This window comes from Artemia sp. Qi Xiang Cuo, chromosome 14 (genome assembly GCF_049724085.1).
Source record: "Artemia sp. Qi Xiang Cuo chromosome 14, ASM4972408v1, whole genome shotgun sequence".
NCBI lineage: Eukaryota > Metazoa > Arthropoda > Branchiopoda > Anostraca > Artemiidae > Artemia > Artemia sp. Qi Xiang Cuo.
Window position 1 is genome coordinate 40,202,343 of NC_142807.1, and position 23,043 is coordinate 40,225,385.

General features: G+C 34.9%; 2 protein-coding genes across 4 annotated transcripts in view; both read right to left on the reverse strand.

The window, feature by feature from the left end:
* The window catches only part of LOC148944460 (DGAT1/2-independent enzyme synthesizing storage lipids-like), a 48,497-nt gene extending 36,082 nt beyond the window's left edge, over positions 1-12,415 (reverse strand). Inside the window, exon 1 of one of the 3 annotated variants that reach the window (XM_089100352.1) lies at positions 12,344-12,415. In XM_089100352.1, coding sequence (XP_088956478.1) covers positions 12,344-12,401 — 58 coding nt within the window. In that variant the 5' untranslated portion in view covers positions 12,402-12,415. Of the gene's footprint in view, positions 1-3,266; positions 3,304-12,343 lie in introns of those variants that run through there. The other 2 variants (XM_089100351.1, XM_089100353.1) reach the window with 2 other exon arrangements.
* A 1,590-nt stretch (positions 12,416-14,005) lies between these two features.
* LOC148944461 (stress-associated endoplasmic reticulum protein 2) overlaps positions 14,006-23,043 on the reverse strand; it is a 33,687-nt gene continuing 24,649 nt past the window's right edge. Inside the window, exon 3 of the mRNA XM_089099747.1 lies at positions 14,006-14,210. Coding sequence (XP_088955873.1) covers positions 14,173-14,210 — 38 coding nt within the window. The 3' untranslated portion in view covers positions 14,006-14,172. The remainder of the gene's footprint in view (positions 14,211-23,043) is intronic.

Consider the following 23,043-nt stretch of genomic DNA (forward strand, 5'->3'; position numbering starts at 1 on the left):
GCTGATTTTGCAAAATATCTGCCTAAATTTTTGCCTTTGGCAAAAACTTTACCGAATGCCAAAAAATTTCAGGGGAAGGCCCTCCCCCCGCCTGGAGACGCCCCTGCTGCCCAGAACGCGTTATATTAAATACCTAACCATCTGAATATATTAAATTTATTTAAAAAAAAACTTTCCATGAAACAATTTTTTCAAAGAAAAGTAAAGAGCTCCATTAAACCAAAAATAAGCAGAGATAAAGTCAAATAATCTTCCAAGCATAAAACTACAACAAACCACTATAAACAAATAAATGAAACTCAAAACAAACAGAAATGACAATAAACTCAAAACAAGCAAAAATTAACATGAGTAAGGTTGACAATCCCCATGGCTTCTGAAGACCAGAACAAAATTTGCACTGTACTTATATATATATATATATATATATATATATATATATATATATATATATATATATATATATATATATATATATATATATATATATATATATATATATATATATATATATATATATATATATATATATATATATATACTTCAGTAAAACACAAATTATGTTCTGGTCTTGAAAAGGCATGGGGGTTGGGTCCTTTAGACCAATTTTGAACAATATGGCCATCTCACAATTTTGATCAGATTCATTTGGTGAAGAGGGTGTTGAGAGAGGGGGGGGTTATTGCTTTTATTGCTCTTCATCATTTTTGGCTCTTAAAATGGAACTAGAACTTTCAATTTCCAACTAAATGAGCCTCCTCTAAAGTTTATACAACCACCGTTTCATAAAAAACCTTATATGCCCACAGTGCATAACTTATAACCCTTACCCCATGCTCTGAGGGGTTGTTTAAACCCTGAAGGCCTTGTTATATAACCTTGAGACTATTTTGATTAAAACGGCTGTCCCAAAATTTTTATGGGATGCATTTTGGGAAAAGAGGACATGAAGATGGGGGGGGGGGCTAGTTGCCTTCTGATCACATTGACTCTAAAAAACACCACTAGAACTTCTGATCTCCATTCCAATGAGCCCCCTCTGAAGTTTATACAACCACCTTTATCCATAAAAACCTCATATGCCCAGAGGGCATATGAGGTTTTTGGCAAACTTTTTTGGCAATGCTACCCCCTCCCCCCCAACTTTTTCAGCATTCAGTAAAATTGCAAAATTTAGGCAGAAATTTAGCAAAATCGGCTGAAATTTAGCAAAATTCTTGATTTCTGCAGAAAATTCGGCATAAATCAGGTAGTCTGGTAAAATTTATGAAGATCCCCCCCCCCCCAACAAAAAGAGCCCCAGGATGCCCATGCTGGGCAGGCAACTTTCTATAATTCTTGGTTGCAGTCTCCATAATTATGTTATTGAAGTCTTATATTTTCTTTGTATTTTGGTATATTTCATTAGAATTATACCTAAATTTACTTCTATGGTGTGGGTGACATAGCATGTAGGTACCCAGAGATTAAACCAAGCAATTAGTGACCATTGATAATATTATCTTTTAAAAGTCACCCATTATAAAAAAATCATAAGTTGAAAATTTCATACAAAACAAAATCAGGTTAACTTTTAGTGAACTTTTGGCCCTCATTAAGGGCAAAAAAATTTTTTTTCCAGAAGCAATTATCGAATTTACAAGAAGCATAAAAAAAGACATCAATTGTTCATTTCCATCTTACATTTAATGGGTATACATATATACATATATATATATATATATATATATATATATATATATATATATATATATATATATATATATATATATATATACAAATGTAAGATGGAAATACATATATATACAAAATGTAAGATGGAAATAAACAATTGATACCTCTTATTATGCTTCTTGTAAATTCAATAATTGCTTCTATATCTATTCTCATTGCCACATGTTTTCTATTTGAGGTAAAATTTTCGTAGGGGGACATTATCCGGGGTTAAACACCCCCCCCCCCCCATTCACTATATTCATTTATGTTATTTTATTGTGTTCATGGCCATATATTTGGCTTTAAAATACACTTATTTATCTATCTATCTAATATGCAGAATAATTGTACCAAATAAATTTTGCATGCAGACCCGCTATGCTAACCCCCCCCCCCCCTAACGTGCAAATCTATATATATATATATATATATATATATATATATATATATATATATATATATATATATATATATATATAATTGTTACACATTTCTACAGATGATCATTAAAATGTACTCTTTGAGGCAACATCTAATAAATCACCATCACCCTTTCTTTATAATAGCTAAAATGATCTTATACAATGTTATATTGTAAACCAAATATCAGTTTAGATAAAAAAAAGGCATTAAACCATTATATCATCAACCAAATATCAGTTTAGATAGAAAAAGCATTAAAATAAATGTAAGATAATAATAACATAGGAAGTATCACCCTGGTGCAACCTTATTCATGTTTAGTTTAAATGAAGGGAGATGAGAGATTAATTTGTATACCGCCCCCCCATGCACACATGCTCTTGCCTATACTAGTATGAAGGTTTGTAGAGAGTTAGACAATTCAGGCATTGACATGCATTCTTTCAGACATCTGATACCCCACTCCCCTTCACAATAGCTACCAGCCATCTTTTATAATAGCTGATGCACTATTTTTTGTCACTGCATATTATGTCATGAAAAAATCTAGAAATCAACCTTGTTAAGATAAGGATTAAGATATGAATGCCTATATTTAGTGTTTATCTTATATAGACTAGACTACATTACTTTTCAGGTACATATGCTCCACAGTGCAGCTTTATGTTCTTTACATATGGGAAGATCAACATATAGTTTAAATGAAGGGAGATTAGAGATTAATTCCTACACCCCCCCCCCCATGTGCACATACTCTTACCTATACTTGTGTGAAGGCCCATAGAGAGTTAGACAATTTAGGCATTGAAATGAGTTCTTTCAAGCATATGATATTCCTCCCCTACACAATACCCACCAAGCATCTATATAATAGCTGATGCATAATCATTTGTCACAACATATGATTTCATGAAAAGCTTATAAATCAACTTGTTTAAGACAAAGATTAAGATAATGAATGCCTATGTTTAGTGTTTATCTTATATGGACTAGACTACATTACTTTTCAGGTACATATGTCCCACAGTGCAGCTTTATGTTTTTTTGCATATGGGAAGATAAATATAGTTTAAAATTAAGGGAGATGAGAGATAAATTCCTACACCCCCCCATGCACATACTCTTACCTATACTTATGTGAAGGCCCATAGAGAGATACACAATTTAGGCACTGAAATGTGTTTTTTCAGGCATGTGATATTCCTCCCCTGCAAAAACCCACCAAGCATCTTTATAATAGCTGATACATAATGATTAGTCACCACATATAATTCCATGAAAAATCTTGTAAATCAACTTAGTTAAGATAAGATTTACTACAAAAATGGACATTCACTAGCCTTTAAAGGCTGAATTTGCATTCTGAGTCAATAACAGACAATAAAAAAAAAACATACAAAATAAAGTCCAATAAAAAGATCAAAATTCTGAGGTCAGGTAAAAGATAAAAGATAAAATTGGTTATCTACAAATTAAGAACTATTTACTATATCAGTAAAAAAGGGGATAAAATATTTTTTTATTGCAAGGTAGTAAAAGGAATGGGAGATAAGGTGGGGATAGGCTGGGACACACTTCATGGAGGACAATGTCTATCAGGTACATGGCATTCAGGTAAAAGGTTCACAGTGTGGGGGTTCAGAAGTGTCAACAAGTTAAGACAAGGATTAAGATAATAAATGCCTATGTTTAAGGTTTCTCTTATATGGACTAAACTACATTGGTGTTCATGTACAAATGCCCCATAATGCATAAACTGCAAATTTACCAAATATTGCTTTTTGTTAGAGTACATCAATATCCTGAAAAATAAATTCTGATTTAACTAGGGTTTAGTTAATTCTTGTTTAACTAGAGTTCAAAGAAAGATTGGAATGGGTCTGAACACTTAGTTTAAGCATATATGTAAGACAAATTTTTTTGTTTATTAAGCCAAAAAACCAGCATTCCTATTGAGCCAGAAAGTCTCTTCTATGAGTGAGATGAGAGATTAATTCCTACATTGTCCCCAATGTATACATACTCTTACCTATACTTATGTGAAAGCCCATGGGGATAAGGCATGTGATACCCCTCCCCCTAAACAATATCCACCAATGTTTTCTTATAATAGCTGATGTATAATCAGTTGTCACTGCATATAATTTCATGGAAAATCTTGTAAATCAGCTTAGTTAAGACAAGGATTAAGATAATAAATGCCTATGCTTAGTGTATCTCTAATATAGAGTAAACAACATTATTTTCATGTACAAATGCCCCAGAGTGCTGCTTTACATTCTTGGCAACTGAGAAGATCAATACGAATTTTTCAAAGCTTGTAAATTGATGTGCTATTGCAGAATTGACAATCAATGGCAAACTTGGTCCTCTTTGTGAAACAATCACAGTTTGGTGATTGTACACTGTTTTTAATTGCTCAAAAACAGCACTATAGATCCAATTTTTATTCTAATGAGCCCTGACGCAATATTCAAGGATTACTAGTCTCATACAATAGCTCATTGGGAAAACAAAAGAAAAACACAAAACAAAAAAAGATGCACCCATAATTTTTCTTCTGGGAAAAACCATAAATTTGAGATGGAAGCTTGAAATGTCTACCATAGGGTTTTCTGATATTCTGAATCTAAGGATGTGAGTTTCATTAAGATTGATTGACTTCATGTGGGTTTTCTCTCTTTTTTTAAATTAATCAAATTTTTGCAAGCTTATAGCTTTTTATAGACACCATTAAACTTGAAGAATCTTATATGTCATATACATATTATGAATCAGTATCAAAAGGCAATTCTTTTGATGTATTAATTTCTATTAAAAATCTTTTTTTATTGTTTGTGAAAGTTTGTAAATCCTTACAGTTTTCTACTAAGAACTGTTTGATGTAAAATAATTCCTATTAGGGTATCAACATAGAGTTATTATGATAAATTAAACCACCTTCAAGTACAGGAACAAGTTGGATGCAGAACTATTATACTTTTGAAATATTTCCTGTCAAGAATTGTTGGAACTGAAATGTCTGCCATCATGCTTTATTGTAAGTTAAACTTATTTATTATTCAAAAAAGAAGATATCTCTTTTGAAATAGTCCAGAATGACATACTATCTACTGTTCAACTTCAATCAGAGTGGTTCCTAGGGTTGGTAGCACCTGGAGAAAATACAATTACAGTGGACCCCTCCTGACTCAAACACAAGCAGGCAGCCAAATCAAAGTAAAAAATTTGATCAAAACAGGCAACCCTTCTGCCTTGCCACCCAGGGAAACAGCCCTGGTTCCCCTGTCCTCTCTGAATCTAATTTGTTATGTTATGACAAGATAGTAATTGATGCTCTTTGTCAAAGTTATTTTGTATTTAAATACAACAAAACAGTGTAAACAGTATAGGCTACTATTATATAATAGATATGAGGTAGATATAGGCTACAACTTGATACTTTCTTTTAGAGTCAACAATGTTTACCTGTAAACTGCTTCACAGCTAAAAGGCCCAGCTAATTTCTAGTGGGACATATAATTTAGCTAAGATGAAAGTGAAAATGTCATTCAATGCCTTTTTATGCTCTTTTATAATTCAGTAATCACTTCCGTGGCTAATTGGATCTTGAGCAGTTAAAGGGGCCCCAAAGATTTTTTATACAAATTATGAAAGAGCAAAAAAGCATTAAATGATGTTTTCACTTTTATCCTAGCTAAATTAATATGGCCCACTGCAAATTTACCATGAATTTTACCCCCCCCCCCCCACCCCACTAATGTGCAAATATATACCCTGAATTGTTGAAAGCAAAGTTTTGAATTGCAAAATTCAGCACTATTTTTTTTGATGGCATTTGAAAAACTTGAAACAGAAGGAAAATGGTTTATATTTGTGTTGGCTAATAAATGAGGTTTGAATTGTTATAAATAATAATTTTTCAAGATTATTGCTCTTGAACAACTTATTTATAAACTAGTGATATGTTTTTAACCGCTTTCTATAGCTTAACTAGCATTGATAACTTCTTTGTGTGGTTACAAAAATGAAATACCTTTGCAACTAGCCCCAGAAGCAATTATTGAATTATAAAAAGAGCATAAAAAAGGGAATCAAATGACATTTTCACTTTCATCCTAGCTAAATTATACTACCACCTAGAAATTTACCAATTATATGACCCACTATCTATTACAAATGTGAATCTGCAATTGAAGTAATTATTATATTTGTAATGAGCATAAAAAAGGCATTGAGTGGCATGTTCATTTTATTTGTAAGTCAATAAAATGACCTGCAAAAAATTTTACTAAAAGAGCTTTGCTGGACTAGATCCCAACTCCTAGTTTACCAGAACAATCAAGAAAGCAACATTTTCTAAGGTTATATGCTGATTTATTTTTTTTGGTTCATTTTTTGCTGATTAGTAACACACATTCTTTAGTTTTAAAATTTGCTATGAACTTGCTTCCAGAATAGCCTAGGCTACAGTTTTAAATTGAAACTCATTTTCATTAAGAATTGAATTCCTGGTTTTTCATAACTTTTTAAGATGTATATGGTTTAGACCCTGGCGCCATGCCAATGAGGGAAGACTGGCAACAGCGGGTTCAAAAACAGCATGCCGCGCCGCCAGTAAGACGTTGGTGGCGCGATCAATGTTGACCAAAAACATTAATGTTTTCATCAGTCTTTCTCAAATCACAGCTTAAATTTTCAACAGATTCAAGCCTATTCATCTGTTCAAAACTTCACAAGTTGCTGGCTGGAAACTGGTCTTCTTTGTTATTCATCAAGAGAAGTAGAAATCTGGTAGAAACAAAATGGCTGTGGCATTTCAGAACCCTTGCATAATAGTTGAAGTATCTATTAGCTATGTATTCTTAACATAAATAATTATCAAAATTAACAGTTTTTTTCATCAAGCATTACTGCAAACTTCAAATACCATATCACAAAATTCGTCAGTTATCAGGGTAAAACCTTTGAATATAAGTTTGACCTCAGAAACTTAATTTTTTTCACAATGCCCTTTGCCAATATCTGCCTTTTCACCTTTAAAACAGTTGGAATGGACGACTTAGATATCGGTCGTTTTTTTTTGATCTTTTAGGTTCCTAAAAAGCCTTCCTTGTATTAAAAACGGGTTTTAATAACAATTAAAAAAAAAACCATCAAGTATAACTCACAAAAATCTTGTTAATTTTTAAATTATCATAGGGATTGGACAAAGATGTTGTATGGAGTATTTTGCTTGGCTTCTTCCTTCTTTATTTACATGTGTTGATTCATATTTCAAAACATTATCCAACTGTCGAAATATACCATACATAAAACATAAAACAATATTTACAATACACAAAAGAACATACAATTGCAAGCAGAAATACATGTAAAACACAACATCAACCTGTCCTACCAGTTTTTTCCACAATCATTTTGAATAGGATAACTTAAAATTTCACCTTAAAAAATAATCAAGCATCAGTTCCCAATGACAAAATGTGGATGACCCACCTCAGTAGGCTACTGGAAGGAAAATAGAAGTTAATTTCCAATCAATGTGTCAGTCTCAACCAATTAGCTTAGTTGAACCTAAATGAATTTATATAATGGATGATATCAGAAAATTGAACACTTTTCAAAGAGCATGCATAGCAATTCAATGTAATCTTGTATGATTCGAATATGTTTCTCAATTATAATTAAACTAAAATGAAAACATTATGACATTAGAAACTTTTTACTAAGACAGTGAATGTTTAGAAATTTTCCTTAGGGGTATTCTCATTGAATTTCCTTTCTTTTAAGATTGTGACAATGCATGACAGGTAAGCTGTTATACTAATGAAAGTCCAAATATTAGTATATGTAAAAAAAAGATATTTTTCAAAATAATGTGGAGGGACAAAAAATCTAAAGGTCAACAGGTCAAAAAAATTCCTTCAGTCAAACTTGGAAGTCTATTCTAACTGCAGGATAAGGCTATAATTGTCATGAATAAAAATCAACTTATACACTTTGTGTGGACTGAGGCTGCTTTCAATAAAATTATTTGAATATTATAATTCCCTACCCCCCCCCCCCTCTGGACACCACCTTGATAGGATACTGTCTCTTCTTTAAATTAAAAAAAAAACTTTTTGGCATCCCTGCTTTCATTAAAAAAAATCAAAGTACTATCACTTAAATATAATAACTCCCTATGCCCCCCCCCCCCCTCTGGACACCATCTTGATAGGATACCGTCTCTGCTTTAAATTAAAAAAAAAACTTTTTGGCATCCCTGCTTTCAATAAAAAAAATTCAAGATATTATCATTTAAATATAATACTTCCCTAAGCCCCCCCCCCCTGGATACCATGCACCTTGATAGGGTACCTTCTCTGCTTTAAATTAAAAAAAAATAATTAACTTTTTGGCATCCCTGCTTAAAAAAAAAAATTGACATAGTATCATTTAAATATAATATCTCCCTATTGCCCCCCCCCCCCCTCTGGATAGCACCTTGATAGAATACCATCTCCACTTTAATTTTTTTTTAAATGACTTTTTGGCATCCCTGCTTTCAATAAAAAACATCAAGGTACTATCACTTAAATATAATAACTCCCTATGCCCCCCACCCCCCTATGGATACCATCATCTTGATAGGATACCCTCTCTGCTATAAATAAAAAAAAATAATGATTAACTTATTGGCATTCCTGCTTTCAAAAAAAAAAATTCGAGGTATTATCATTTAAATGTGATAGCTCCCAATCCCCCCTCTCTGGATACCACCTTGATAGGATGCCATCTCTGCTTTAAATTTAAAAAAAAATAATTTATTTCATAATTAACTAGGTCACTATATGGTTCAAACAAACATGCAAAATAATGTTAAACAGCTTAGTATTCCCTTGAAAAAAAATTGAGGGTATGAGTAAAGGGGTATGAAGACAACAACAAAAAAGGCAAAATTATCCAGATATACCTCAAACTATTGGAAAACTGAGTCATAGGTTCGCCGTGGCATTCAATGAGATCCAAAGAATCTAATTAAAAGGGAGCACACACAAAAGCCAAATTAGGCCAGTAGTCTATGATAAATCGAAAAATACCCCAGACAATGATGAAGTCCCGAGGGGGGGACCTGGATCTATCAGAATATTTCATTGGTCTCCCACGGGATTTCATTGTACTTTTTGGCATCCGTGCTTTCAATATAAAAATGAGGTATTATCGTTTAAAAATGATAGCCCCCTATCCCCCCCCCCTATAGGAAATAATTTACAATTGTTTTATGAATCATATTTTTGGGTTAACTTCCATTTCATCAATCTTTAATTCCCCAACCTTGTACATAGCTTAGTCTATAGCTAAAGTTTGTCTCAATAGAAGGTTGTTTTTTTTTTTGGGGGGGGGGGGAGGGTAAAATATGTTCAGAAAATATATTGTGTTTTATTTAATCTATCAAGCGTTCAAGAATTGAGCGTCCAACAATCTTATCTAAAAACAGCAAAAGAAAACAAAATTCTGCAAACTTACCATTCAGTTGGAGAAACGATCTTCTGCTACCAATTTCAAAATCAAGCTGTAGCGAATGTTGCGTTCTATAATTCTATTCAACATGAAAATAAAATTCTTGACTACGAATGATGTTAGGAATTGCAAGTGGGAAACTGGATTTGAAATGATTTAAACTCATTTCATAAAGACGATACTTTTTTTGTCAACATATGAAGAACTTTGTATATTGCAGTATTTGCAATGCAATTGCATATTGCATCTGTCTGGTTTTTATGCAAAGTAACAAGAGACAAAAATTTTGGGGATAGTGCAAGCCCTGCTTGATTTCTAATCAGGAAAATCAAAATACTAAACCACATGAGAAGGAAAAGCTCTTGCTTTGCAGTTGATGCAATAAAAAATTGCTGCAAAATTAATTTAAAGTTGACTGAATGCCACCACCTTTACTGGCAGCAGCACACCTGCAGGATGCTGGCGGCATTGCAACACTTTGGTGGCATTTGACCGGGCCTATTGTTGGTGGCATTAGGTCAATCTGTTGGTGTGGTGCCAGGGTCTTATATGGTTTTCACTTGACCAATTTAAAAAATCAGTTTATTTATTTTTGGAGTCCTTTATATGCCTACTTTAAAATTAGAACAACACCTGGTAAATTTTTACCAAATCATATTATTGACTTATGAATAAAGTGAATATACCACTCAATGCCTTTTTTATGCTCTTTCCAAATATAATAATCATTTTTGTTGGACATGAATTTTACCCCCACCCCTATATATACCAATTCAGGGTATATATTTGTACATTAAGGGGGGGGGGCAAATTTTATTTCTGATGTAAATGCAAGGTAAGTTAAACTTTGCCATCAACCTCCTAATGTGAAAATATATACCCTGAATTGGTATATAGGGGTGGGGGTAAAATTAATTAAAAAAAAGGGCACCAAATGGTATATTCACTTTATTTGTAAGTCAATAATATGATTTGGTAAAAATTTACCCAAATCATAATATGATTTGGTAAAATAAACACCTTAAATTAAATTGCAGCTAGGAGCCATCTAAGGATTTCTCCTTGTAGAGCTCTGGAATGATGATTAATTGTATACAAGAATCACTGGTGACCAGGTAATAATTGGGTAAATTTTTACGAAATCATATTATTGACTTACAAATAAAGTGAATAGGCCTATACCACTCAATGCCTCTTTACAAATACAATAAGCATTTTTGTCAGAAATGAATTTTAGCTCCCACCCCCATATATACCAATTCAGGGTATATATTTACACATTAAGGTGGTGGGAGTAAAATTCATTTCTGACAAAGATGATTATTATATTTGAAAAGAGCATAAAAAAAGGCATCAAGTGGTATTTTTACTTTATTTATCAGTCAATAATATGATTTGGTAAAAATTTACCAATAATAGACTAGGATGTAGAGGAAACTTTTTTTAAATTCAAATGTTGAAAACTATATGTTTTCCAAAATTGTAGCCTAGTCAGCCAATTGAAACTGATGTAGTTATAGGCTAATCATCAGTCAACCAAAACTGTCTAACCCTATAAGTATGATGTCCAAGATTAATAGCCTGTAGGGTAAAATTCTACTTTAGCTACTTTTGGCTATCTTGGAAAGGGGTTAGGTTAGGAAAATGAAACTTTCAGCAATGGTTCTACAGGCTAAAGTATGTCTCAGGAAGGTATTTTGAAGTAGGTTACCTACCCCCACTCCTTGTCTCTCTAGATGGTCCTGACCTTTGATGACCTTTAAAAATCTGTGTGTTATAAACTGAAACCTTGCGAAATAGATATTCTGCTTGAATGAAGTACAACAAAATTGTTTTCAGCTTCACAACTTTGCTCAATCCCGATTTATAAGGTTTTAAAGATATGCAAAACATTTCCAAAATTTGAAAAAAAATTTGATGTCTTAAAATTCTACTTAAATAACTGGAATTGCATTTTCAAAACTAGGCCTAAAGCCAGAGAAAAAGAAACTGAAAATTGAAAATTAAGGTAAAATGTTGTTTTGTCAAAAGTTCAAATGGTAATAGACCTGTCATGTAGGCAAATTTCAGGATCCTCTAGAGGGAGAAGGAGCAGAAGTAGGTACTTGGAAATACCTTCCTGGGACATACTTTAGCCTGTAGACCCATCCCTGAAAGTTTCATTTTCCTAACTTAGCCCCATTTGAAGATAGCCACAAGTAGAATTTTACCGCCTGCTGTTTAAATAGAGGAAAGATACTGGTCAATATATACCAAATCATATTATTGAGTTAGGACTAAAGTGAATACACCATTTGATGCCTTTTTTTTATGCTGATTACGAATATAATAAGTATTTCTGTTGGACATGAATTTCAGCCCCCACCCTATATATGGCGATTCAGGGTTAGGTTAGGTTTCGCCTCTATAGGGGGGGGGGGGCGGAAAATAATTTCTGATATAAATGCTTATTATATTTGTAATCAGCATAAAAAAAGGCATCAAATGGTGTATTCAATTTATTTGAAACTCAATAATATGATTTGGTATATATTGACCAAGATACTTTTTAATCATAACTGGCCAACATTAGGCCTATGTGCTAACCTTGTGCAGGGGGTCTTTCTAAGCTTATTTGAAATGATATAAAAATAGAAGGAAGACATAGTAAAATTTTAACTGATATAAAAGAAAAAAAAAGTATTCATTTCCAACTAACCAATCCAAGCCAGAACCCATCTTCCTATACTACTTTGCAATTGAGAACTTTTGTCCATGTGCTAAAGCAAAATTTGTAATCTAATTCTCCATCTTCATAAAAGAGCTCCCATGTTAGGCGAACCCACTACCGACACGGGTTGTGTAAATCATCGTTCTAAAGGGGGGCTCCCACGTTTTTTGCTGTTGTTATTTGTTTTTTTTTTACTTCCTTTTTGAATGTATTTGATGAACAGAAGGTGTTTGAACTTCAAAGTTATACACACATTAGCCCGACTCATTAACAAGAAGTAAATGACTAAACATGGGATTTTATAGGAACGATTCGATGCTAAACATAAACACAAAATAGGTTTCCCTGGGTCTAGCGGCTAAGAAGGAGAATCACACGTGGTCTGATTGACGGTGAACATAAAAACTTTCCGCACAGCCCAACAAATTCCTGTTTTGTCACATTGCTCTTGCATGTTTTTAGCCAACCAGTTAAAAATACTTACTAAAATCAAATTAAGATTGAACGTGCTTGGTGAAATGAGAATTGTTTTAAATTTCAAATCAAAAAAATCGGCGCACCGTGCCGCCGGTGAGAAATCGGCGGTGCGTCGCCAACACTAAATAACACATTCGCCGTCGTCATCTCGGTGCGGCTTCGGGGACTACCTCTAAGGGAGTAGCAGTTCTACATTTCTTTGTGGTAGTCTATATTCGTTTTATGCTTGACTCCAGCGTTCATCACAATTACCATTCTTTTAAGTTTAATAGCTTAATTTATGTTCGCCTCCTATTTAAAGTCACTCGTTATTTTTAGCATAAAAATGTATTAAGGGCATTCGAGACCTTGAAAATCATTTAGCAAGCTTCAGCATTAGCTGACTGTCTCAACGACAAAGGTTCCATTAGTGAATTCCCACAGGGGACCAGCCACCATCGAAAGCTATTTAGAATCCGTAGTTTAACTGTGAAATTTGATTGGCAAGACAATGAAATTTTAAGTCTCCTGGGTTGGCAAGATTTTAAATCAAAGCGAGTAGCACCATAGGAAATTCCCAAAGCTGCCATAATGATATTTCTTTTGAGCTGCTTTTTAGCGTTTTCCTAGCTGGTATGCTAGAACATATTTAGGGACTTCCCTTTCTTGGTCTGAAAAAAAAAAAATTCTGCTCCCATTTTAATCGAAGTAAGACACAATTCAAACTTTCTAATTGTACGATTTCATTAAAAATGAATATATCTACCTCCAAAACACAGCGAGAAAAGCTAAATTGTTTTTCTAAGATTTTTTGGAAAGTGGTAGTCGGCTTTTAGTTTTCTGCCGTTTATTCGCATCTCTTAATTGAGCTCCAAAAGCAATGGCATAAGCGCCCAATCAATTCTAAACAGTTTGGCAACACAGGCTAAAAAGTTTATAGCAGACGAGATAGCGTGATCCTTTGAGGTATGGAGTCCCCTTAATTTCATATTATAAAAGAAACGAGTATTTAATCTGGCTTTTTAAAAAGCCAAATTCCGTAACACGTGTGGGTGGTCTTGGAATGTACAGAAAGAGGTTTTCCTCGGAATTTTCTGAAACGATCAACAAAAACTAAAAATTGTTGATGCCCATTGTCATTTAAAATATATTCGTGTTTTCCTACGGTCTCGAAACTAATTCAGCGTAAACAAATTATCCAGAAAATATAATATCCAGTACCAAATTCCACAACAGCTTTAAAAAAATTCGTTTATGCACAAGATAAACAAGACAAACAAAATAATAAAACGCTTTTTTAATATTAATTTTGTAGCATAACCAAGCACCAGGGACACCAAATAGAACGTTCTGGCCATCGACTAGGCAGCCCGCACACTCTGAATAATCTGGAAGACACCTGGAAAATAAACAAGGAGTAAAACAATTTACGTTATTATAATATTTGCTTAAATAAAAATATTAAATTCTCAGGTTTGTCAAAAATACAGATATTTTTTACTCATGCTTGGCCAATGGACGCGTAGTGAAGGTGTTTAAAACATAGAAGCGCACAGGACAAGAAGAGTCATAGAGGATCCCCAGTCTAAATGTTTGGAATATACTGTGCATTTAGGATCTAAATTATTCTATTTTCTTTGACTGAGGTTGTCTCCATAACAGCCCTGGGGGCAGGTAAATACATTCCCTGCTTTAAAATTTGTTTCAGTAATTGAAATTTAAATTACACCTAATGTGACATGAGTAGGCGTGTTTTAACTAAGGATAAACAAAATAGGATGTATATACCGATTCCGCAGACGTGAACAATTGATACAGAAGAAGTCATTTTAATAGATTGTGCGATTAATGTAAATCAATTTTTTACAGAAAATGTCTGAGAAGTCAAACTCGATCATAATTCATCGCTAAATCAGTAGTTTGCTATACAAAGTTTGGAGCAAAAATCATTGAAACTAAAGACTTTAGAGTTGGGTCCTGAGCAAACTCTACCTCCAAATTCTTTTTTTTTACAAATACAACAAAGTTGTCACCAAATTTGTCCTGTGACATGACAATTTCAGCCTAGAAATAGATGTTTTGACAAGTATTATATTGAAAAACCCATTTTCTTCACGATCATAAACTAAAAGGCACTTTTTGTTCATTAAACATGCCTATTTACATTACAATTTTATTAGATTAGCCATATGAGGAAGCTAATTAAGAGGTGGATCTTCGCGATTTCACATGGGAAGGCAGGGATACAAAACCATTAGCACCACTTAGAGTAGCCTCTGATGATTTCATTACCAGTGTGAGATGTCTTGCGTTCTTTCTGGCCTCAACATCTCCTTATTCACTTATGCTGATGACATTTTTAACATCAGCCGAACTTAGGACAAAATTTCTGAAACTTTCCAAAAACTGCAAGCAGAATCTGCTTTTTAACTGGAAAGGCCCAGTTCTTCATAAAATTGTACTTGGGAATTCAAAGATTCTGACCAAATCGTTTACCTTAGTATTCCCATCGGAAATACCATTTCTCATACTCGTCATTTCCTAACAGAAGGCATCAAACGCCGCATATCAGCTTCATATGCTTCCGTAGTCTCTGCTAAGCTTCGTTTCAATCACAGTTATCTCGCAACGCTGTAAAACACTGTTGCTCACCTCACATTCTCTACATTGCACCCTTCTAGAAGACTTATTAATGCTGTTAAATTGAAAATTCGCTACACTTTCTTTCGTTTCGCAAAATACCTACCGAGATATCTAATTTGGACATGCAATTCAAAGCTCATCTAGTCTGTGCATAGCAGATCCTACTATAGCCGTTGCTAAACTTATGAAAAAATATAATCCAAAGATTTCAAGACATGCTTGGAGCCGACTTCATTAAATCTAGTTACGTCGTCATAGTTGCATAGATATTTTTTTTTCTCTTTATAGTACTCCGTTACTTTCTTTTTGTATGAAGACGGGTTTTCAATAAATACTAATAATTAATAGAGCAAAAACTTCCGAGATTGTAAGACAGTTTACTTTAAGCGGGTAGGTCTACTGGCAAAAGAATTTTGCTTTCTTTATCCCCCTTTACATTTTAAAGCCCCTGAAATGAAAAGTATGCAGTAGCTTTTGAATAAAAAAGTCTCCAACACTAGATAGCACTGGAGTTTTTTTGTTTTTTTTCTAACTCGACAGTAGCTTCATTTTTCGCTCTTTATTTAAGTTTTTAATGGTCTTTGGACGAGTCAAAAAGGCCCACTTCGCGAGCCTTAAAGAAAGCAAAATTCATCTTCACTAGCTTTTTCTTCCTCTCTCCAATCACTCCGGACCCTGACCAATAACTATCTCATCCCTCTAGCCTGAGGCAAAATTAATGGGCTCTGAACTTCGGCCCTAGTGAAGGCCTTCTCCTAATTCCCACTTTTAGTTATAATATTTTCGTAAACATATATATATTCAAGTAGTAATAGCCTTTTTCCCTTGTAGTTTGAAGAGCTTCGGGAAAGCTTTATTTAAATTGGCCCATTCCTTTAAGGATCCATTACCAACAAATAGCCAAACAAAGAACTTTATAATATAAATTATTAAATTTCGAATTTAGATATAATACAGTTAAAACTTGACTTCAGTAAATTAGTATATGCTGTTATTCCTCCATAATTGTTAGCTTTATCATTAGGAAATAAAAGCCTCAGTAGTATAATTATAATCATCAAGCCTCAATTTAAGAGGACCTACACATCACTATAAAACAGCGAGTCTGCTTTGAAACCTAGAATTTCAGTAACCTGGATCCTACAATTCCGATGAGTTGGTATCTTGAATTTAAAGACTATATTCACCAAAAAACAACTTTACACTGTATGACAAAGTTCCTTTGTTTTTTGTTTTTTTCTACCATACGAATACTTGAAGTTTTTCTTTCTTTGCATTTTCTCAAGTTTAGTGTACTGAATTTGAACATTGTTGCAAAACCCATAAGAGCACGGCTATATTCAACTTGGTTTCTTCACAACATCCAAATTATTCACACGAGATACAAGGACACAAATAAAAAACTGCGAGAGCTGGAAAGATCTTTGGAGAGGAGGGAAGGGCACCCATCCCCTGTCTAAACAAATAAGACGGGTAAATCGACATTACACTAGCTTAGGTTTTTTTTATCGATGTTAAGCTTGAGAAAATTTTTTTTTTTTAGATTAGAACAATTTCATTCAAAGACAAATAATTGGAACTATTGTCCTGTAGATTTAAAGTTCAGATACTTTTTTCAGTAGTCTCTGAAACAAACGTCTTTCAGAAAGCTCCTGGATTTTAGCGGGAATTGAGTTCCAGATTTTTGGCCCAGTCTGACGAACACTGAAACACGATCTCGATGTTGGATGAATTTTCACATGGAAAATCTGATCTGTGAGTTGTAGGGTAATTATCTTAATGGGAATTAGTTAGGAAAATCGCTCAAAATTCAAAGACAGCATACCGTACAAATAATCACTGCAAACATTTGAAATATAAACTAAATGCAGTTGGTCCAAAGAAAAAATTCTGCAAGTTGATTAAAGATGTTTAACTGGTGAACTATAATCAATATTGAAAAGTATGCTCATTGACCTATTTTGAAATATTTGAAGAGATCCGAAAACACATGAAAAGGTAGAAGCCCATACAGAAACACAATAAAGAAACACAAATGAATGAAGGAATAACACATGGCTTTTAGAATGTTTCTCAGAGAAAAAATGGCAAAGCCGTGATAGTATACCAGTATTTAGGGACACTTCCAAAGATAGTGTTCTTACATACTTACGAAAGATAAATTTTCATCCAGAATAACACCAAGGTATTCAAACTGATCAACCTGTTGTACTTCAAGACCATTAAAAAAAAGAGAGAACCAATCTGAAACGACTGATCCAGTTCACAAAAATAACATATATTGGCATTGTTTTTTGTTTTTGTTTTTTTTTCGTTGCGAACTAAATTAATTATTAGGGCATGAATCACATACAGTTAACATACTTTCAAAACGGAAAAGAACTGATAGGTCTGGGTTGGAAGTAAAAATTACCATATCATCTGCCAACATTATAATTTTACAAAAAGGCAAAGCTTCACGTAAGCCCTTTATAAAAAGAAGAAATAGTTAAAGCCATTTACAAAAGAAGAAGAATTAATAGGGAAAGTATCAGAATGATGATCACGGATTTATCAAACTCAAGTCGTCTTACAGAAAGATAAGACACAAAAAACTAAGAGCTTTTGATGAAAACCATAGGACTTTACTTTGAAAAGAAGCATAGAATGATTTATGGCGTCAAAAACCTTGGGGATACCAAGGAATATCGCCAAGGTAAGTTGAACACCATCTAATGAACTATTTATATTTAGTAAAAGTTCGTGTATTCATAAAAAAAATGTCTTACACATTAGCTTATAACAGAAGCTGTTTTTTTTTTTTTTTTTTTTTTTTATACAGATGTTAAAATTAAGAAAAACACAAGCAATTTTTCGCACACATCCATCTGCTTTTATTTAAACATGAGAAATTTCTTTGTTAAACATGACATTTTTTTTTAATATTTTTTCAAGTATTATCAACGTCAGACCCTTAATAGGGGGGGAGACTAAGATCACCAGCACAGCTACATGAGTGAAGGCAGATGGGTGTTTGTTAATTACCAAAGACTTAAACAATTCGTTCACGATTATCTTTGAGTCTGTTAGTCTCTTCTTTCATTTACAAGTTGTTTTCTGTCGCATCTGTTTACTTATTAATGATGAAGATACTAAGTACATTGAAATGTCTTTTCTTGATCCCTTACTAGTTTTAATTTTCCGGCGTTTCTTTTATGGTTCCCCTTGACACTCAGTATTGACTCTTTTCAGCGTCTGTGGAACCTTTGGTATATTTCTCTCATTGAGATTCTGATTTGTTTGTTGATTAGTTTTGACATTCATTTTAAGGTTTTTCGCAGGACAAATATTATTGTCGTTAACAATCTTTCTTGGCCCTCCTCTTCCACGATTGGCTTCTATTTTCCCCGAAAGATTCGTCTCAGCATCTGTGCTTTTGTTCTCCTCATTTCCGCGCGCACAATTACCGTCTTCAATCAAGTTGTGTCTCCAGATCATTTTCTCATCAATTTCTCGAAGTTCCCGATACAAGTCGGCATAAAGATAAACCCATACCCAGGTTGGACCTGAAAAAGCTCAGTCCTGTCGTAGTTTTGGGACTCTCCTTGGCTTGCGCTTGGAACAAAATTCACGGGGTTAGCAGCTGTTTCAGTAGTGCTGTTCATATCGTTTCTTCCAGTTTTGCTTCAACGAGTCTTTTCCGCGTGGTTTTCCGTTACAGAACAACCAGAACTAGTCTTAGCAGAGCGAGATTGTTTCGATGGTCCTCTAGGACACCTGACTCCCTGACTAGATGAGCTAGTCAGCTCAGATACGTCAAAGTGTTTTTGTGCTTTAGGGTTTAGGGATATTTTTCACACCACGAGTGAAAATTTTTCGCGAAATATCATCAGGCGTTCTATTCTAGTTTTTGGACTTCGCCTCAGAAGTCACATTAATTTTCCTCGGTCTTCCTCTTTTTTTGCCATCGAAGACCCTCCACTTTTTCTGTCAATGCTGTTTCTCATGTCGCTTGGTAACAGAGCTGTCAAGTTCAATGGCGTCAGGCTGACTTTGCTTTTTTTCCTGTCTGTTCTGTCTGGGATACACTATCTTCTATATCGAGAATTAAGGAAAAGAATTCATCTTCACTATCAGCTCATTATTTCCCGCCACACCCTTTTTTTTACCTCTATTCTGGTAGACATGTGTATGGAATATTTTATGCTGCACAGAGAAATATTGTCACAATGGGAGGGGTACTTTGACCCCCCTTCGCCAGCACGAGCATTAAAGGTGTAGATAAAAATACTCCCGGGAATAAAGGGGATTATATAAGAAAAATATTGCATCCCCCCTCTTTCCCCAAAATTTATTCTATTTTTATCTGAAGTTTCAACGAGAGTTAGGATATTAGGGCATTTAAATGAAAGAGCGAGGGGTTGGCTAGGGGGCAGTCCCCCCCCCCCCGTATAAATGGAATAATTTCTGTTCATTTTAAATTTCAGTGTTGCTCACTACTTTCAGATGATAAAACTTGTTTTTTTTTATTTAATTCCTTACTGTTTTTCAAATTTTGCCCAGGCCCAACCAAGTTATGGTATGGGCTGCCGGCCCCACGAAGACCCGAATTATGGCTGCTAAATTATGTAGATCAATAATAGTAAGCTGATTAGTTGATTTTTCAGTTGTTCTGCATAAGAATTAAAATATTGGACAAAATTTGAATATCTAGTCGAAATTTTCGATGAACAGTAGTTTTGTTGAACAAGTTCTTAGTAAAGTTTTTACTCACATAATTTCGGTTGAGCGGAGAGGGATATTATCGTTCATAGGAATGGGAATTATGCACTATTTTTGACGTTCTATGCGATTGAAACCATTGCAACCTGTACAATATGGTTCTCTCATATTTAAATATATTGTCTACTTGTGTTTAAATACATTGGAACATTGTATTGTACATATTGGAGCGAGGCTCATTAATAACCGCTACACCCTTTTTACCTCTGTTCCAGTAAGCATGTGAATGTAATATGTTATGCTGCATAGAGAAATATTGTTGCAATAGGAGGGATACTATTGCCCCCCCCTACCAATAATAAAGTTGTAGCCTAAAAATATTCCAGGGAAGAAAGAGGGATTAAATAATAAATCCGCACCTCCCCCTCAACACCCAAAACTCGTGCTATATTCATCTGAAGCACTCTTTGCGGTATCTACCCTCCCTCACCTAAAAATGACCGACCGCCCCTTCTTCATAATAGCTAATGTGCACTTACACATCACTATATAATTTTATGGAACATGAAGCAAATCAGCTTAGTTAACCCTCTCGCGGGCGCTGGTTGGTTTTGAGGATACTTAATTGTAACCCCCTCTTTACCCAAAGCTGAGTTTTTAACATATGTTTCCTGGTGCCATCTCATTGCCGAATTTTCCATAAACGTCCCTGAAGAGCCGTGTACCGGATAAGCTGTGCTTTCTTTCTGCCATTTTAGCAGAAAATTGTAATTTGAGATTTATCAAGGATTTGCAAGGTAACTCCACTTTTTATTTATTTTATAGACATTATCGCTGACCTGGGGAAGTCGGGAATTTTTTCTCAGAGAATTCGTACCCTTAGAAGTGTGTTACGAGTAATTTTTTCAACTTCTGAATATTTCATACAGTTGAGCCATCTATTTTCCTTCTGTCCCCACAAGGACATTGCCCATTAGCGCCAGCTTTCTATATAGTTTTCGTTCCGTATAGTTTCTGTAGAATGCCGCACGTAACACTACTGTTCATTTGTCCCCGCTTGTACATTGTGCTCGCAAACTAGTAAAGCTTGTTCTTTACAGATGAGTCGGCAAAAAATCAGGCATGATGAAGAAATCATGAAAATAATGTTTGAAGACGATAGTGACAATGGAATCGATTCAGACCAATCAGATCTTTCCTCCAACGAAGAAGATGGCAGAGATCCCACTTGGCAGCCTCCATGTGAAGAAGAGGACGTCCAGCGCGCTACCGGATCGAGCCCAGCGCCTAGAGATACGCAAGAGAGAGCTACAGACGAAGACAGTGTAGACCACGAGGTAGCGGAACCTGATCGAACGGAACCATCTCTCCAGCGTGTTGCTAGAACTTATGCGAGGAAAAGGAAAATTCCAAGCACGGAGCCCAATAGTTCTGCTTTTTTTGGGACGTCGCAAGCAGACCCTGCTGTCAACAGTTCAGTTTCAGATGGAAGATCACAGGCCACTCTTTCACAGTCTAACAGTGGGATTGCAGCCTAAATCAAAGTTCCACGAGACAACCCAAAGTCCAAACTGGTCAAGGCCAGACGACGTATTTGGAAAGCCAATGTCGATAATCCTCTAGCAGAGTCAGTTCCTTCGTTCACAGGTGATGGTCGGGTCTTGCTTAATCTCAGCAACGAGTCGGATTCTGTCGATTTCTTTCATGGACTTCTTTCTGACAAAATTCCTGCAATGGTTGTCAGGGAGTCTAACGCCTACGCATTGTCGAGAAAAGGGTATGAGTTGAATTTGACATCAGCAGAACTACGCATCCATGTTGGATGCCTTTTGATAATGAGCTATGTTCGATACTCAAGAATTGAAAACTACTGGTTAAATAGCCTGAGGCTACCTCAGATTGCTGATTATATTTCAAGCAAAAGGTTCAAAAAGATCAGAGAATGTTTACATTTCACGACTCAAAAAAGTAGCCCTCATGGTGACAAATAATAAAAGATCCACCCATATTTGGAGATGTTGCACAACTCTTTCAAAGCAGCAGTGGCCGACGAAGAATACAGTTCAATAGACGAGATGGTGGTCGCCTTCATGGGAAGAAGCAGCCTCAAGCAGTATATGGCATCTAAACCAACTAAGTGGGGTTTCAAAATTTGAATTCGGGCTGGAGTCTCAGGATTTGTGTATGATTTTGAGCCATATCAAGGCAGCGGTGCCAACCGCAACCCACCAGCGTACGGGTTAGGAGGAGACGTGGTTGTGAAACTCACTCGTGGCCTCAAAAACACAAATGCTAAAGTGTATTTCTACAACTTTGTTACCTCGGTATCTCTGGTGGAAGCATTAGCAAAGGAAAAGAATTATAGTGTTGGAACCCATCGCGCAAATTAACTTGGAGATTCTGCACCTAAGCTAATAACAGAAGTCGAAATGAAAAACAAAAAGCGAGGAACCTCGTCGTTTGCTACGTATGCTGAAGGAGTGACGGTTTTACGCAGGAAAGACAACAATCTCGTAAATGTTTATTCATCCTTCGCTGGTTATGCCCCAACTGACAGTGTCCAGAGATGGTGCAGCACAGCGAAATCGAAAGTGGCGGTTGAAAGGCCATACGCAGTAAAGGAATATAATGTGTATGAGAGGCGTGGATTTGATGGATTTGCTGACTTCACTTTACAAAAACGACTTTTTGAAACAAACGTTGGGACATGCGCCTTTTCCACCATTTCCTTGAGGTTGCTGTTGTCAGCGCTTGGATTCTCTACAGAAAAACCTGCCCTGTCGGCACACTTGATCTCCTCCATTTCAAAGCGTCTGTTGCAGTAGCCATGACGAACAAAGGGATGGTGTGGATGAGGACAAGCCCTGGTCGGCCTTCAAAAATCGGCT